The 17,645-nt window shown below is 66.2% G+C and overlaps 1 protein-coding gene across 1 annotated transcript; it reads left to right on the forward strand.

Moving 5' to 3' along the window:
- The first annotated feature begins 7,467 nt into the window (after positions 1 to 7,467).
- On the forward strand, positions 7,468 to 16,272 carry SP2 (Sp2 transcription factor). Its single transcript, XM_058041866.1, has 7 exons — positions 7,468 to 7,514; positions 8,192 to 8,272; positions 9,166 to 10,140; positions 10,636 to 10,927; positions 12,686 to 12,860; positions 13,649 to 13,842; positions 15,739 to 16,272. Exons 2-7 carry the CDS (start codon positions 8,210 to 8,212, stop codon positions 15,837 to 15,839), a joined length of 1,800 nt encoding a protein of 599 aa, XP_057897849.1. The 5' UTR covers positions 7,468 to 7,514; positions 8,192 to 8,209; the 3' UTR covers positions 15,840 to 16,272.
- Positions 16,273 to 17,645: the final 1,373 nt, after the last annotated feature.

A 17,645-nucleotide genomic window follows, 5' to 3' on the forward strand; every position in this document is an offset into this window, starting at 1 on the left:
CCCCCGGCTAAGCTTTGAAGCCGGGTCGGGCCGGCGCCCCCCGCACCCCGGGGCACCCCCGGGGCACCCCCGGGGCACCCCCGGACCCCCGGGCGGCCGCAGCCTCCAGCCGGGCGGCCGTGACTCAGCGGGAGCCGCGCAAACCCCACGGGGCTGGGGACGGGCCCCACCCCGGTGTCGAAATCCACCTGCCGCCACCGGCTCCCGCCCCCCGGCTCCCCGCGGCGGCGCCGGGACACCCCCGTCCCTGAACCCCCTCCCACCGGCCGCTCTCGCCGCCTTCCCCCGGCCCCGGCCATCCCCAGGGTCTGCACTGGACGGGGACAGACCCTCGGGGACAGGGACAGACCCTGGTGACAGGGACAGACCCTCGGGGACAGGGACAGACCCTCGGGGACAGGGACAGACCCCCGGGGACAGGGTCAGACCCTCGGGAACAGGGTCAGACCCTCGGGAACAGGGACAGACCCTCGGGGACAGGGACAGACCCTCGGGAACAGGGTCAGACCCTCGGGGACAGGGACAGACCCTCGGGGACAGGGACAGACCCTTGGGGACAAGGACAGACCCTCGGGGACAAGGACAGACCATCGGGGACAGGGACAGACCCTCGGGGACAGGGTCAGACCCTCGGGGACAGGGACAGACCCTCGGGGACAAGGACAGACCCTCGGGGACAGGGACAGACCCTCGGGGACAAGGACAGACCCTCGGGGACAGGGACAGACCCTTTAGGACAAGGACAGACCCTCGGGGACAGGGACAGACCCTCGGGGACAAGGACAGACCTTTGGGGACAAGGACAGACCCTCGGGAACAGGGACAGACCCTCGGGGACAGGGACAGACCCTCGGGGACAGGGACAGACCCCCGGGGACAGGGTCAGACCCTCGGGGACACCGACAGACCCCTGGTGACAGGGACAGACCCTCGGGGACACGCCTGGGGGGTGCTGGGGGATTTGGGCAGGGGGATCCCCCGATGGGACCCCCGGCGCTCCCCGAAGCCCACGCTGGGATTCCGGGCTCCCCACAGTGCTGGAGACCCCTCAGCCGCGTGGGGACCCCGTTCTCCCCCGCCAGCGTCCCCCGGGCAGGCAGGGGGACCCCAAAGGTCGGCGTGGGAGTTTCGGGGGGTCCCAAAATGCCCCTGAGGGTCCCACCTGTACCTGTGCTGCCCACACAGGTGGGGCTCAGCCTGGAGCCGGTGGCAGGATGAGCCCCCCGGGGCAGCTGAGCAGGTTTGGGGGTCCTGCTGCCCCGGGGGGCTCAGCCGTGCCCACGCCAGCCCCGGGACCGTCCCCGGCCCCCGGGGACACGAGTGGGCTCGGGAGGGGCTGGCACGGCCGGCTCCGTCACCCCCACACACACACACACCGCGCTCGGGGGTCCTGAGCCCCCAGACCCTGCTCCCAGCTGGGGTCACGCACACAAAGTGCCTCAGTGCCAGCCCCTCACGGGCCCCCGGGACCCCCAGATCTGGGGACAGCCCCCAGCCCCCGCACCCCCACGGGAGGGCAGGGACCCTCGGGGCGCTCCGGGCCCGCTCCCACCCCATGGGATCCGGCACGGGGCTCTCCCGGGACGCCCCGATCCCAGCGATGCCCCCGGCTCGGGGGTCCCACCGACCCCACCGTGACCGGCGGCACCGACCCCCGCCCCAGCCCCAAACCGGGAAAGGGCCGGGACCGGGCTGGGGGAGCGCCGGGAGAGCCCCCCCGCTCGGGCCGGGCACGGAGCCTCCCAGGACAATTTTCCATCCGGGAACGATGACAAAAATCCCCAGGGGCCCGCAGCGTCCTCCCTCCCTCCCTCCCTCCCTGGCGGGGCTCAGCGACGCGCTGGCCATTTCACCGCAGGGAAACTGAGGCAGCGGCGGCTGAAGCGTCCCGTGAGTCACGGCCCGGGCTGGGCACGGGCGGCGCGGCCCCGTCTCCAGCTCGGCCGGTGCCTCGCCCCGCGGCGGGGCCGCCCGGGCGCCGCTGCCCCCAGCACCGGGAGCCCCGACGGGGCGGACGGGGGCGGCGGCGGGGCGGGCGCGGGGATGCCGCGGCTTTGGGGGCGATGCCCGGGGGCCGGGGGGACGCTGCGGGATCCGGATCGTCCCCCCCGAGCCGCGGCGGAGCCCCCGGGCGGTTTTCGGGAGGGGAACGGCGCCGCTCCGGTGGCGGCGCGGGCGGGGGGCTCCAGCCCGGGCAGCCCCGCAGGACGCGGGAGCACCGGAGGGGTCTCGGAGGCACCGGGGAGCCGAGGGGCGGGGGTCGCGCTGGGGCTCGGAGCGAGGGGACGGAACGCGGGGCGCGGTGGGCGGCGGGGACCCGCGGGGAGCGGAGCGCTCAGGGCAGCCCCGGGACCGGGACCGCGCGGGCGCACCGGGGGTACGTACGGCTCTAGCGGCGGCGGCGGCGGGGGCCCGGCGGCTCCGTCCGCATGGGCGCGGGCGCTGCTTGCCGAGGGGAGCCGAGGGACCCGCGCGGCTCCGCAGGCACCGGGCACCCACTGGGCCGGGCGAGCAGGAATGGCCGGGTCCCAGCCCGGCCGCCGGCTTTCCCTCCGCCCCCCCGCCCAGCTCCACCCCCGGCACGGTGATTTTAACCCTTGGAGGCAGAGCCGCAGCCCCGGCGCTTGACAGGAGCCGGCTCCGGTCTCAGGATCCGGCGGATGAAAGCGGAGGGAGGGGACGGGAAGTTCGCAGCAGACACCGCAAACAGGGGGGTAATTAAAGAAGAAAGCAACAACCGCCTCCCTCCCTCCCTGCCTCCTCCCGCGGCCCCGGCCGCCTCCTCCGCCGCCCCCGGGGACCCCCGGGCGCCCCTCGTGTCCCCACCCCCTCCAGGCGCCCCCTCCCCTGTTGGGGACGCGCAGGCGGCCGCCCTGTCCTGCTGCCACCCCTCGGGACCCCCGGACGTGTCCCCCATCGAGGGGTGACGCACGGGGGTGGCGCGCAGGGCTGGGCACCTGCTCCTGCCCGCGGGGATGTCGCCTGTGCCCCTGGGGGGCTCAGCGCCCCCATTGCCCCTCGGTTCTGTGGCACGGGGAGGACACGGGGGACAATTGTGGGGTCACGGCTGGCGGGAGGGAGGGGGACGCAGCGCCCACCGTGACGCCGGTGGGTTTGGGGTGACCCAGAAGCGCCGCGGAGGCTCTGGCTGAGCCTGTCCCGGCTCGGCCCGGGTGTCCCACCCCCGTCTGCCGTGTCCCCCCCGAGGCTGCGGCAGGGACAAACCCCGCGCGCCGCCGGGCGACAGCACCGCGCCCGCTGGAGCCACTGAATCACCGGCGCGTCGTGTCCCCATTTCCAGCGCTGCGCCCGCCCCGCGGACCCCGGGGAGCCCGGTGGGCACGGGGGGGTCCCGGAGCCCCCAGACCCACGGGAAAAGGCGGAGCCGGGCCGGGCGGGCAGCGCCGCGATCGCGGCCGGCGCGTGGGAGCCCCGGAGAGCCCGGAGAGCCCGGAGAGCCCGGCCCGGCCCCGGGAGGGAGCAGCGAGCGCCGCCCTGGCCCCGGGGAAAGCTCGGCCGGTTTTCATCATCCCGGCACGGAGCGGCCCGCCGCCAATGCCAATGCCAGTGCCAGTGCCAATGCCAATGCCAATGCCAACGAAACGCGGCTGCCCGGTGCGCCGGGAGCGGACACCGGGAATGGGGGCAGAGGGATAGGCACACCGGGATGGGGATGGGGACACTGGGATGGGAATGGGGACACCGGGATGGGGACACCGGGATGGGAAGGGTGATCCTGCAATGGGAACCCCAGGGTGGGAAGGGGCAGGACAAGCCCCCTTTGGGTTCCTGGCTGTGCAGAAATGGGGGTGAACACACACACGGGGCTCTGCAGGGCACATCTGGGGGCATCGGGGCGCACCCCAACCCCAGGGTCCGTCCCACTGTGTTCCATTCCAATCCAAATTCCCATCCCAACCCCAGTCCCCATCCCCATTTCCCATCCCAATCCCATTGCCAGTCCCAATCCCAATTCCCGTCCCCAATCCCCATCCCAAACACCATTCCTGTCCCCAATTCCCATCCCAATCCCAATTCCCGTCCCCAATCCCAATTCCCGTCCCCAATTCCCATCCCAAACCCCATCCCCATCCCAGTCCCAGTCCTGGCCATTCCCGCTCCAGGAAGGGGCTGCAGGGCGGGAGGATGTGGGGGGACACGAGGGGACACGGACGGGGGTCTGGGAGCGCCAGGACCCCCTCATCCCACAGCACCGCGCCCCAAAACCCCCCTGGGACCCTCAGGACCCACCCCAAAATCAGATCATGGGCTGAGATCCTGCTGGGATGGGTCTGGGATCAGGAGGAGGCGACTGGGGGGACTGGGGGGACTGGGGGCACTGGGGACAGCAGCATTTGGGTTCTGGGGGCTCCTGGAGCCCCCCCAGGCAGAGCTGGGACCACCCAGGGCAGGGAATCACGGCGCAGCCCAGGGGGGATCCGAGTGTCTGCAACCCCGAGCCGTGCCTTGAAATTACTGCTAATTACAGCTCATTTGCATAAATTATAAGGCAAGAGGCAAATGCCGCCAATCCCTCCGAGTGATCCGGCAGCGGGGGGGGGGGAAGAAAAGGGGGAACAGGAGGGGGGACAGGAGGGGTCGGGGTTCCCCAAAACTGCAGCGGGGACTCGGGGTGTCCCCGGAGCCCGGCACGGGGGGGACGCGGCCCTCGGTGGGGGACAGGGAGGGGACAGGGCTGCGGGTGGCGCTGCGGGTGTCGCAGGGGTGTCCCAGCACAGCTCCGAACTCATCCCTGTCCGGCTGTCCCGGGGGTGTCACACCGTGGCTCCCAGCCCGTCCCTGTCCCCGTGTCCCAATGGTGTCCCAATGGTGTCCCAGGGATGTCACACCGTGGCTCCCAGCCCGTCCCCGTCCCCGTGTCCCAATGGTGTCCCAATGGTGTCCCAGGGATGTCACACCGTGGCTCCGAGCCCGTCCCTGTCCCCAGCCCGTCCCTGTCCCCAGCCCGTCCCTGCGTGCCCCCCCTCGCCCGGTGCCTCTCCCGGTGTCTCTCCCGGTGCCGCGGGGCCGCGCCGTCTGGGCCGCCCGGTGCCTGGGGCCCGGCCCGGGGGTGCCCGCGGGGCGCAGACGGGCCCGGGCGGAGCTGCGGATCCCGCCCGCGGCTCGGGGGGGCCCAGACGGGCCCGGGGGGGGACGCGGGGGTGGCGCTGGAGCGGCCGAGCCCGGGGGGCACCGGGACTGTGCGGGTGGCGCCCGGGGACGGTGCCAGGGAGGGAGCGAGGGACGGGGGTGGCACCGGGGGGGGGGCACGGGCACCACGGGGGTGTCACGGTCCCCACGGGGGTGCCCCAACACCCGCCAGGACACCCCCGTGCGCGGTGCCCGGGGCACGGCTGGCACATCTGGCACGGTTGGCACCGTTGACACACCTGGCACAGCTGGCACACCTAGCGCGATCGGCACACCTGGCACGGTTGCACAGCTGGCACAGCTGGCACACCTAGCACGATTGGCACACCTGGCACTGGCTGGCACGGTTGGCGCTGCCCCCCCGCTGCCCGAGGCCAGGGCCGGCCGCCAGCCCGTGCCGAGATCTCTATCGCGATTATCGCGACGGGACGGGGTTGCCCTGCCCGCAGCGCGTGCCCGCGGGCGGCGTTTCCTCAGCGGGCGCTGTCGGGACTGGAGCGCCGGGACGGGGCTGGGGCTCGGAGCGGCCCTGAGCGCGAGCAGCTTTAATTGAGCTTTAATTAGCGCCGCGCTAATCTCGCCGCCGTATCTGCGCCCGAGCGGGCCCGCTGTCACACACGGCCCGGGAAACCGGAACGGAACGGGGGACAGAGCGGGACAGGGACACGGGGGGACAGCGGGACAGGGGACAGAGCGGGACAGCGACACGGAGGGAGAGCGATGGGGACAAGAATGGGCACAGGACAGGGATATGGGGATGGGGACAGGGACACGGGGACAGCGGGGACAGCGACAGTGGGGACAGGGACAGGGGACAGCGGGACAGGGATAGGGACAGGGACGGGGGACAGGGACAGATGTCCCCAGCACAGAGACCCAACGCGGCCCCCGCACTGTCCCCGGGGCCGGGCCGGGGGTACCCGGGAGGGTTTTGGGGCCCGGGGTACCCGGGAGGGTTCGGGGCGGGGGTCGGTGAGTAAGCGGAGCGGGGCGGGCGGGATGAGGGCGGGGAGGGCGGCGCTGGCCGCGGCTGCTGCCCGCAAATGGAGGCCCCACGGCCACAGACACGGCACAACAAAGCACCGGGCAATTATTTGGCTCCAGCCGGAGCTGCCGGGCCCGTGGGGGCTGGAGCCAGCTGGGCACCCCCGGGAACCCCCGGGCACCCCCGGGCGGCAGCGCCGGCACCGCCGAGGGGACCCCGGGAGGGTGAGAGACCCCCAAAATGGGGTGATGGGGTGGTGGGGGTGACCCCTGCGGGACACTGAGCACATCCCGGAGTTTGGGAGGGGCTGGGGATCCCCTTCGCTTTTGGGGACCCTAAATTCTGCAGGGGATCGGGGATCCCTGGCCCTTCTGGCAGCCTGAACACCCCAAAGCTCTCCAAGCACCCCCAAAATTTAAAAGGGGATTGAGGACCCCCATCCCTTCTAGCGCCTTGAACACCCCAAAACCCTCAAAGCTCCCCGAATCCCCGAATCCCTGCAAGGGGAATGGGGACCCCCATCGTCTCAGGGAACCCCGGTCCCCTCCGGGACCCTGAATCCTCCCCGCCCACCCCGATTGTTGTGCGGGGTTGGGGATCCCCATCCCGCGGGCACCCCAAGTTCTGCAGGGACCCCCCGAACCCCGCTGTGCCCGCTCTAAGCGGGGGTTGGAGTCCCTCGGGGGCGCCATCGCCCCGGGACCCCCGGGTGCCCCCGATCCCCTCCCCGGGACCCCCGGGACCCCCCGGACCCCCCTCACTGGGACCCCGGGATCCCCTCCGTGCCCGCTTTGATGGGGGGGGCGAGGGGGATCCCCGGGACTCCCCACCCGCCGGGGGACCCCGTGACGTCATCCGGCTTCGGCTGCCCATACTCCCCCCTCCACCAATCGCAAGCGCAGCTCGTCCGCCTCGCGCCTTCCATTGGTTCATCAATTTGTCAATCAAATTTTTATGACCAATCACAAGGCATATTTTGGGTGGGTCACGCCCAAGAGGTACTCCGCCCCCTTGAAGGTCTGTCAATCAAACAGCGGATGCCCACTGGCTGGGCTTGCGCCCATTGGCTGTCTGTGCTGTCAATCAGAAATCTTCCCTGCCATTGGTTCTCCGCTGCCGTCCGTCACCTCAGAGCTCCGCGCCCATTGGCGGAGCCATCCCTCCATCACGCGCCTTACTGCTCGGCGCAGCTGCCCATCAACCCTTCCCCCTCCGCCGACTGGCCGCCGCTCCACCATCTCACCCCCCATTGGCCAGCTCGCAAAGCAGCCGGGCGGCGATTGGCTCAAACCCCCTCTGTGGGCGGGCGCAGCAGGGCGGTGCCCGGCGGAGGAAGATGGCGCCGTGAGCGGGTCGGAGCCGCCGCCGCCCCCGGCCGGTCAGTGCGGGGGGAGCGGGGCCGGGCCGCGGCCGCTGCGGGGCCGCCGGGGCGGGGAGGGGCCCGCGGCCGCCCCGAGCCGCCCTCCCCCAGCGCCCGGCGGGCGGGCGGCGCTTCCGGCAGCGGGGCCCGGTCGGGGGCGGGCCCCGCCTTTGGGACCCGCCTCCCCCGGGACCGCCCGGAGCGGCGGGGGCGGCCCGGGGGGACCGGGGGAGCTCCGGGGGGAGCCCGGGGGGGCCCTCGGGGGTCGTGGCCTCATCCCCGCCCGGGGGTCCCGGGATGCTCAGGGGATGCTCGGGGGTCCCGGGATGCTCGGAGGGTCCTGGGGATGCTCGGGGGGTCCCCAAATTTCCTTATGGGATTCATTCCTCCGATGGGATTCGGGTTGGTTCCCAAATTTTCTTACGGGATTAATTTCCCTGATGGGATTTGGGCTGCTTTTCCTTATGGGATTAATTTCCTTGGGATTCATTTTCCTGGTGGGATTCGGGATGATTCCCAAATTTATCCAGGAATGCTCCTTGGGGTTGTTCCCTCGGGAACCAGCCAAAGGCCAACCCCTGGGGAGGGGACGAGGTGACACATGGGGGGCAGCCCCCCGGTGTGGGGTGGGGCGGCTCTGGGGGGCACCGGGCACATCCCTGAGGAGCTGATGCCCCCCTGCTCTGTGCCCACAGCTCGAGGGACAGCCCAGCATGGCTGCCACTGCTGCTGTCAGCCCCAGCGAGTACCTGCAGCCCGCCAGCGCCAACGCCCAGGTGAGCCCTGCCCCTGCCCAGGTGTGCCCTGCCCCTGCCCAGGTGAGCCCTGCCCCTGCCCAGGTGTGCCCTGCCCCTCTCAGGTGAGCCCAGCCCTGCCCAGGTGAGCCCAGCCCCTCTCAGGTGAGCCCAGCCCTGCCCAGGTGAGCCCAGCCCCTGCCCAGGTGTGCCCTGCCCCTGCCCAGGTGTGCCCTGCCCCTGCCCAGGTGAGCCCAGCCCCTCTCAGGTGAGCCCAGCCCTGCTGGGGGGCAGCCAGGCTGTCCCCATCCCAGCGTCCTTCCTCCTCCCCGAGCATCTCTGATGTTCCCAGCCCTTATCTCAGGCTGGCTTTGGGATTTGAGCTGCCTGTGATGTTCCAGGGGGGAAATACCAGGGAGAGTTCCCAGGATATCCACAGCTTTGGGATGGTTTTAAGCTTTAAGGATGGCTTTAAGCACGGTTTTAAGCTTTAGAATGTCTTTAAGCATGGTTTTAAGCTTTAGGATGGTTTTAAGAATGGTTTTAAGCATGGTTTTAAGCTTTAGGATGGTTTTAAGGACACAAGGATGGGATTTAAAGGGATTTAGGGACACAGGAATGGGATGTTCAGTGTCAGCACTGCTGGAAGCCCTGGGGTGCTGGACATGGGCAGGAATTCCCTCACAGAAAAGCCAGCATTGGGATGGGCTGGAAAGACTGGACGTGGCCCTCAGTGCCGTGCTGGGGTGGCAGAGCCATCCCCAGGCTGGACCGGGCCGTCCCAAAACCCTTTCCAGCCTCGGTTATTCGGGCGTCCCGCCCCACAGGGGTAATTAACGAGCTCCCTCAATCAGGGTAATTAAGAGCTCCCTCAATCAGGGCTGCCCCACTGGCCGCTCCTGCCCTGACTGTCCCCTCTCTCCGTGTGCCCCCAGGACTCGCAGCCGTCGCCGCTGGCGCTGCTGGCGGCCACATGCAGCAAGATCGGTCCCCCCGCCGTGGAGGCGGCCGCGGCGCCGCCGGCGCCCCCGCAGCCCGCGCCCCGCAAGCTGGTGCCCATCAAGCCCGCCCCGCTGCCCCTGGGCGCCGCCAAGGGCGGCATCGGCATCCTGTCCTCCAAGGGGAGCCTCCTCCAGATCCAGGGCTCCCAGCTGGGCGCCTCCTACCCCGGCGGGCAGCTGGTGCTGGCCATCCAGAACGCGGCCGTGCTGGGCAAAGCCTCGCGCTCCTCCTCCTCCTCCTCCTCCTCCTCGTCCTCCTCCTCCAGCATCCAGTACCAGGCGGTGCCGCAGCTGCAGCCCAGCGGCGCTCAGACCATCCAGGTGCAGCCTAACCAGATCCAGATCATCCCGGGCACCAGCCAGGCCATCCTCACGCCCTCCTCCTCCTCCTCCTCCTCCTCCTCCTCCTCGCACAAGCCCGTGCCCATCAAGCCGGCCCCGGCGCAGAAGGCGGCGGCAGCGGGCGGCGTGGTCAAGCTGCCCGCGGGTGCCAACGTCACCCTGAGCCTGCCCCCGGCCCTGGTGGGCGCCGAGGCGGGCGGGCAGCCCCAGCTGCTCACGGACAGCCCCTCCAAGGGCGGCAAAAAGCCGCGGAAGAAGGCGCCGTCCCCGGGGCAGCCCGCGGCCGTGGCCGTGGCCGAGCAGGTGGAGACGGTGCTGATCGAGACCACGGCCGAGAACATCATCCAGGCGGGCAGCAACCTGCTGATCGTGCAGAGCCCGGGCGCGGGGCAGCCCGCCGTGCTGCAGCAGCTGCAGGTGGTGCAGCCCAAGCAGGAGCCGCAGGTGGTGCAGATCCCGCAGCAGGCGCTGCGCGTGGTGCAGGCGGCCTCGGCCACGCTGCCCACCGTGCCCCAGAAGCCGTCCCAGAACTTCCAGATCCAGGCGGCCGAGCCCACCCCCACACAGGTACGGCCTCCGTGGCGCTCCCGTCTGGTTCTCAGCCGGGGTTTGGGGGATGAGGGGTTTGTGAGTTGGAATTCCCTGTTTGGGCGTTGCTGAGTGGAGATGAGGAGTGCAGCCATGCCCTCTGCAGGGATTTAGGAGCTCCAGCTTCTTTTGTAGGATATGGAGGAGCTCAGTGTCCCATAGCTGGGGCTGGGATCACCCTCCTGGGACACAAAGGGAGGTGGGACAGGTTTGGTGTCTTTGTGTCACCTTGGACAAAACCCAGAGGCCTTCTCCTTTCTCCAGGGGTCTTACAAAGGTCTGGATTCACTTCCCAGTGAGGGTGGGGAGGAGCCGGGCTGTATTTATCTGAAAAACTATGATTTCCCCAGCCCTGGAAGTGTCCCAGCCCAGCTCCAGCAGAAGGAAATTAAAACACAACAACCCCCCCCCAGCCCAAACCATTCCACGATTCCCATCCCCACCAACCCCACCCGTGTTCCCTCCTGCCCCCAGGTTTACTTCAAGACCCCCTCTGGGGAGCTGCAGTCGGTGCTGCTGCAGGAGGCCTCGTCCATCCCGGTGCCGCCGGGCGGTTCGTGCGGCAGCCCCGGCCCCGGTTCCGGCACCGGCAGCGCCCGCAGGCCGGCCCCGCGCAAGGAGCGGCCGCTGCCCAAGATCGCCCCGGCCGGGGGCATCCTGAGCCTGAGCGCGGCACAGCTGGCAGCAGCTGCACAGGCCATGCAGACCATCAACATCAACGGCGTGCAGGTGCAGGGCGTGCCCGTCACCATCACCAACAGCGCAGGTGGGTGGCACCGATGGCATGGATGGGGACATGGGGACATGGGGACATGGCAGGGGCAGGTGCAGGGCGTGCCCGTCACCATCACCAACAGCGCAGGTGGGTGGCACTGATGGCATGGATGGGGACATGGGGACATGGGCATGGATGGGGACATGGCAGGGGCATGGCGTGCCCGTCACCATCACCAGCAGCGCAGGTGGGTGGCACTGATGGCATGGATGGGGACATGGGGACATGGGGACATGGCAGGGGCAGGTGCAGGGCGTGCCCGTCACCATCACCAACAGCGCAGGTGGGTGGCACTGCTGCCATGGATGGGGCAGCATGGAGGGGGCAGCTCCCTGAGCTCCCCTAGGATGGGTTATCAATGGATCAGATCAGATCAGATTAAATCAGATCCCTGAGGGGAACAGGGACTGTGGGCAGCTCGCTGAGCTTCCAGAGGAACGAGGAGCTCTGCCACGCTCCCAAACCCAGGAGAGGCACATTCACACACCCAGCTCCGTTTGTCCAGCTCCACTTTCAGGGATCGCCGTTCCAGCAGTGACCCCGCACTCAGGGATCATTCCAGGGGTGAACCCCTCACTCAGGGATCATTCCAAGGAATGAACCCCTCACTCAGGGATCACCTGAACCCCTCACTCAGGGATCATTCCAGGGGTGAACCCTCACTCAGGGATCATTCCAAGGAATGAACCCCTCACTCAGGGATCACCTGAACCCCTCGCTCAGGGATCACCTGAACCCCTCGCTCAGGGATCACCTGAACCCCTCACTCAGGGATCATTCCAAGGAATCACTCAGGGGTCTCCCCAAACCCCAAACCATCCAGACATGGCCCCGCTGCTCCCTGTGCCAGGAGTGTCACGTCCCTGCAGTCGCCCTGTCCCCACTGCAGGGCCAAGCCCTTCTGCAGAGCCGAGGGCAGGGTGATTTGTCTCTGTGGGGAGCTTTATCTGCTCGCTGAGATCAGCCCAGCCCTGCTGCCTGCCTGCTCGGTGCCCCAGCCCCGGCTCTGCTGCTCCTCACCACTGTCAGCAGGAATCCCAACCCCTTTCCCACTGTGCCGTCCTGCCAGCACTGCCTTTGTGCGGGGGACTGAGTTTAATTAGCCATTCCAATTAACACGGAGGGGACTGGCAGGACCTGCTGCCCTCGAGCCCAGCCGGGGCTCAGCTCATCCGTGCCCAGCGCTGCCTCCCCTCGCTTGGCGCTTCCCCGCCTGCTCTCCCTCCCTCCCTGCTGCTCTGCTCCTGCCGATCCCCCTCGTTCTTCCCCTCCTCCTCCTCCTGCTGCTGGTGCTGCCCCGGGAGCAGCAATCCCACCCCAATCCCAGCCCAATCCCAGCCCAGTCCCAGCCCCAGCCCCGCTTGCTGACGCTGACCCCTGTTCTTCTTTCCAGCCCCTGTCGCGGCTGCCCGGCACGCCCGAGCCTGGAGCGGCCCTTAGGCTGCGGGGTAAGTCCCGTTTTTTTGCTCAATATATTGCACGTTTTTTCAAAGTTTCTTTTTTTTGTTTCCTCTTTTTGAGCCCTTTTTTTACTCCCCGCCCCCATAAAAGGGTCGAGAGACGACTTTTTTTTTTTTTTTTTTTGAAAACTTTGAAAAACCGCACAGTATATTCAGGAAAAAGGGGACTTACCAGCAGAGGCACGTGGCAGAGGGGGCTGTGCTGCATGTGGGGGTGAACTCGGCGTGCTCCCCGCTCTGGAGGGTGCAGATGGATCCTGACTGCCCTTTCCCTTTCCCCTTTCCCCAGGCCAGCAGCAGCTGACGGTGCAGAACGTGTCGGGCAGCAACGTGACCATCAGCGGGCTGAGCCCCACGCAGATCCAGCTGCAGATGGAGCAGGCGCTGTCCGGGGACGTGCAGCCCGGAGAGAAGAGGAGGAGGATGGCCTGCACCTGCCCCAACTGCAAGGACGGAGACAAACGGTGGGTGCTGAAAGCGCTGACGGTGGGAAGGGCTCATCCCACTGGGTCTGCCTCTCCTGGAGTGATTCTGAACGTGGGAAGGGCTCATCCCGCTGGATCTGCCTCTCCTGGAATAAACCAGGGTGGTTCATCCCGCTGGATCTGCCTCTCCTGGGCTAATCTGGAGCGGTTCATCCCGCGTGGATCCACCTCTCCCGGGTCTAACCCGGAGTGGTACGTCCATCCGGATCCACCTTTCCTGGAATAATCTGGAGTGGTTCGTCCCCCCGGATCCACCTGTCCCGGGCGTGGTTCATCACCCGCTTGGATCCGCCTGTCCCGGGTCTAACCCGAGTGGTTCATCCCACTTGGATCTGCCTCTCTTGGCTTTAACCCGGAGCAGTTCATCCTGCTTGGATCCGCCTGTCCCGGGTGTGCCTCATCCCCCAGCTCCACCTGTCCCGGGCTAACCCGGAGCAGTTCATCCCTCTGCCTCTGCCTGTCCAGTGCTAATCTGGAGCGGTTTATCCCTCTGGATCTTCCTCTCCCGGGTCTAACCCAGAGCAGCTCAGTCCCCTGTCCCTTCCTGTCCCGGGTCTAACCCAGAGCAGCTCAGTCCCCTGGCCCCGCCTGTCCCGGGCTAACCCAGAGCAGCTCAGTGCCCTGGCCCCGCCTGTCCCGGGTCTAACCCAGAGCAGCTCAGTCCCCTGGCCCCGCCTGTCCCGGGTCTAACCCGGAGCGCTTTATCCCCCTGTCCCGCCTGTCTGTGCTGATGTCTCCTGTCCCCTGCTGTCCCCTGCTGTCCCCAGGCCGGGCGACGGCGGCAAGAAGAAGCACATCTGCCACATCCCCGAGTGCGGGCGCACCTTCCGCAAGACGTCGCTGCTGCGGGCGCACGTGCGGCTGCACACGGGCGAGCGGCCCTTCGTGTGCAACTGGGTGTTCTGCGGCAAGCGCTTCACGCGCTCCGACGAGCTGCAGCGGCACGCGCGCACCCACACAGGTCTGCACCGCGCCCGGGGGGCTGGGGAGCCATCCCTCGTGGGGCTGGGGTGTCCCTGCAGGGTCCCTGTGCACAAGGAACCATCCCTGACAGGGCTGGGGTGTCCCCTGTGCCCAAGGAACCATCCCTAATGGGGCTGGGGTATCCCCTGTTCACAGGGCAGCACCCCCAAATGGGGCTGGGGTATCCCCTGTGCCCAAGGAACCATCCCTCGTGGGGCTGGGGTGTCCCTGCAGGGTCCCTGTGCCCAAGGAACCATCCCTAATGGGGCTGGGGTGTCCCCTGTGCCCAAGGAACCATCCCTCATGGGGCTGGGGTATCCCCTGTGCCCAAGGAACCATCCCTGACAGGGCTGGGGTGTCCCCTGTGCCCAAGGAGCCATCCCTCATGACAGGGCTGGGGTGCCCCCTGTGCCCAAGGAACCATCCCTCGTGGGGCTGGGGTGTCACCTGTGCCCAAGGAACCATCCCTAATGGGGCTGGGGTGTCCCTGGAGGGTCCCTGTGCACAAGGAACCATCCCTGACAGGGCTGGGGTGTCCCCTGTGCCAAAGGAACCATCCCTAATGGGGCTGGGGTATCCCCTGTTCACAGGGCAGCACCCCCAAATGGGGCTGGGGTATCCCCTGTGCCCAAGGAACCATCCCTGACAGGGCTGGGGTATCCCCTGTGCCCAAGGAACCACCTCTGACAGGGCTGGGGTGTCCCCTGTGCCCAAGGAACCATCCCTAATGGGGCTGGGGTGTCCCCTGTGCCCAAGGAACCATCCCTAATGGGGCTGGGGTGTCCCCTGTGCCCAAGGAACCATCCCTCGTGGGGCTGGGGTGTCACCTGTTCACAGGGCAGCACCCCCAAATGGGGCTGGGGTATCCCCTGTGCCCAAGGAACCACCTCTGACAGGGCTGGGGTGTCCCCTGTGCCCAAGGAACTATCCCTCGTGGGGCTGGGGTGTCCCCTGTGCCCAAGGAACCATCTCTAATGGGGCTGGGGTATCCCCTGTTCACAGGGCAGCACCCCCACACAGGTCTGCACAACCCTGTGGGGCACATGGGGCCAGGGACAGAGCCCCTAATGGGGCTGGGGTGTCACCTGTGCCCAGGGAAGAACCCCCAAAAGGGTTGGCATATCCCTGCAGGGTCCCCATTCCGAAAGCAGCGCCCCCAAACGGGGCTGGGGTATCCCTGGAGTGTCCCCGTTCCCAGGGCAGCACCCCCCAAACGGGGCTGGGGGACCCCCAGGTTCACTTTGGGAGCCACCGGGGTGATCTGGGCAGGTCTGGGGGGGCTCTGGAGGGTTTTGGGGGAGTCTGTGGTGACAGAGGTGTCACAGAAAGGGATGGCCATCAAGGGGACGTGTCTTAGGGTGTCACCACCCTGAGAGCCACTGGGGTGATCCTGGGCAGGTCTGGGGGGCTCTGGAGGGTTTTGGGGGAGTCTGTGGTGATGGAGGTGTCATGGAAAGGGATGGCCATCAAGGGAACATGAGGGTGTCACCGCCCTGAGAGCCACTGGGGTGATCTGGGCAGGTCTGGGGGGGCTCTGGAGGGTTTTGGGGGGTGGTCTCTGGTGACAGAGGTGTCACGGAAAGGGATGGCCATCAAGGGGACATGTCTTAGGGTGTCACCGCCCTGAGAGCCACCGGGGTGATCCTGGGCAGGTCTGGGGGGCTCTGGAGGGTTTTGGGGGGTGGTCTCTGGTGACAGAGGTGTCACGGAAAGGGATGGCCATCAAGGGGACATGAGGGTGTCACCGCCCTGAGAGCCACCGGGATGATCCTGGGCAGGTCTGGGGGGCTCTGGAGGGTTTTGGGGGGGGTCTCTGGTGACAGGGCCGTGTCCTGGGGGTGTCACCCCCTGCCCTGAGGCCCCTGGGGTGACCCCGGTGTCCCTGTCCCCGCAGGTGACAAACGCTTCGAGTGCGCGCAGTGCCAGAAACGCTTCATGCGCTCCGACCACCTGACCAAGCACTACAAGACACACCTGGTCACTAAGAACCTGTAGGGCACGGGGGGCACCCCCTGCGCCCCCAGACCCACGGCCCCGCAGCCCGGGGCCACCTGCAGCACTCCAGGCAGGGACCCTGGGCACGTCCCTGCCCGACCGACCGCGCCGAGCACCCCCAAAACGGGGCTGGGGGCGTCCCCAGGGGCCCGCGGGCTCAGGGGGTGCCCCTACGGCCCAGGAAGGTTTAGGGGTCACCCGGAGCCCCCCCTGTGAACCCCACAGGTTTAGGGGGTGACCCAGACCCTCCCCTGTGACCCAGAGCCCTCCTGTGCCCCCACAGGCTGATGGGGTCCCCCAGACCCTTGGTGTGACCCCCCATTTTCCCCCGTTTTCCCCCCCCAGGTGTGGGGCAGGAGCCCCGGAGCGGCTCCAGAGCACATTCCTACTTTATATTTAAAGTCTATAAATAGCTATAAATATCTATATCCCCTTTGGGACAGCCCTGTTTTCTATCAGTCGTTGCCTTACGCTCCCCCGTCCCGCCCGCCCCGTGGATCATGAGTGCTTTTTTAATCTATTTAACCCCCAAAACTCCCTTTGTCCCCCCTCATGGCCAATTCCTCTCTCCCAGTTTTTGTTTCCGAGCAACGTTGGCAATTCCCCTTTTTTTTTTTTTTTTTTTTTTTGCAATTTTTGGACTCCATCCCTTTTTTATTTTCTTTCCTTTTCCCTTCCTTTTTTTTTTTTCTTTTTCTTTTTTCCCCTTTTTTCTTCCTTATTTTTTATTTTCGCCCCTTTTTCTTTGCTTTTTTCCTCCCCCTTTTCCTTCCTTATTTTTTTCCCTTTTTCCTTCCTTATTTTTTATTTTTCCCCTTATTTTTTATTTTCATCCCTTTTTCCTTCCCTTTTCCCTTCCTTATTTTTTTCCCTTTTTCCTTCCTTATTTTTCATTTTCCCCTTTTTTTCTTCCTTATTTTTTTATTTTCCCCCCTTTTCCCTTCCTTTTTTCTTCGTTTTTCCCTTTTTCCTTCCTTTTCTTTTCCCCCCTTTTCCCTTCGTTATTTCTTATTTTTCCCTTCCTTATTTTTTTTCCCCTTTTCCCTTCCTTATTTTTTTTCTCCTTTTCCCTTCCATATTTTTTCTTTTTCCCCTTTTCTCTTCCTTATTTTTCCCCATTTTCCATTCCTCATTTTTTCTTTTTCCCCCACTTTTTCCCTTCACAATTTTTTTAAATTTTTCCTCCATTTTCCCTTCCTTATTTTTTTATTTTCACCCCCTTTTCCTCCCTTAGTTTTTTATTATTTTTCCCCTTTCCCCTCTCCCTTTTTGTTTCCTTTTCCCCATCCCCGCGTGTGCCCCCCGTGTACAGTGTACATTGTATCATAGATTTATTGCTTTGGAGCTTTAAATTAAACAGAAATTCCGTTTATTTTTGTGCTGTGCCCGTCCCAGGGCGTTCCTGGGCTTCCCCTGCTCAATAAAATCCCCGAGGCGCCTCCGGATCCGGGGATTTGGGGGGATTTGGGGCATTTTGGGGAATTGCTGGGGTTTGGGGGAATGGATGGAGTTTGGGGGGAATTGGTGGGGTTTGGGGGGAATTTATGAAATTTAGGGCAATGGATGGGGTTTGGGGAATGGATGGGATTTGGGGGATTTGGGTGGGATGTGGAGGAATTGATGAGATTTGGGAGGTTTGGGGGGAATTTATGGGATTTGGAGGAATTGATGGGATTTGGGGGAATTGGTGGGAAATTGAGGAATTTTAGCAGGAAATGGTTCAGCTCCTGCTGTGAGCTGCTGGCTCGGGACTGGGGGATTGTCCCCAAACCCCCGTCCCCAAATCCCCGTCCCCAAATCCCCGTC

The sequence above is a fragment of the Melospiza georgiana genome, chromosome 28 (assembly GCF_028018845.1).
Source record: "Melospiza georgiana isolate bMelGeo1 chromosome 28, bMelGeo1.pri, whole genome shotgun sequence".
Classification (NCBI taxonomy): Eukaryota; Metazoa; Chordata; class Aves; order Passeriformes; family Passerellidae; genus Melospiza; species Melospiza georgiana.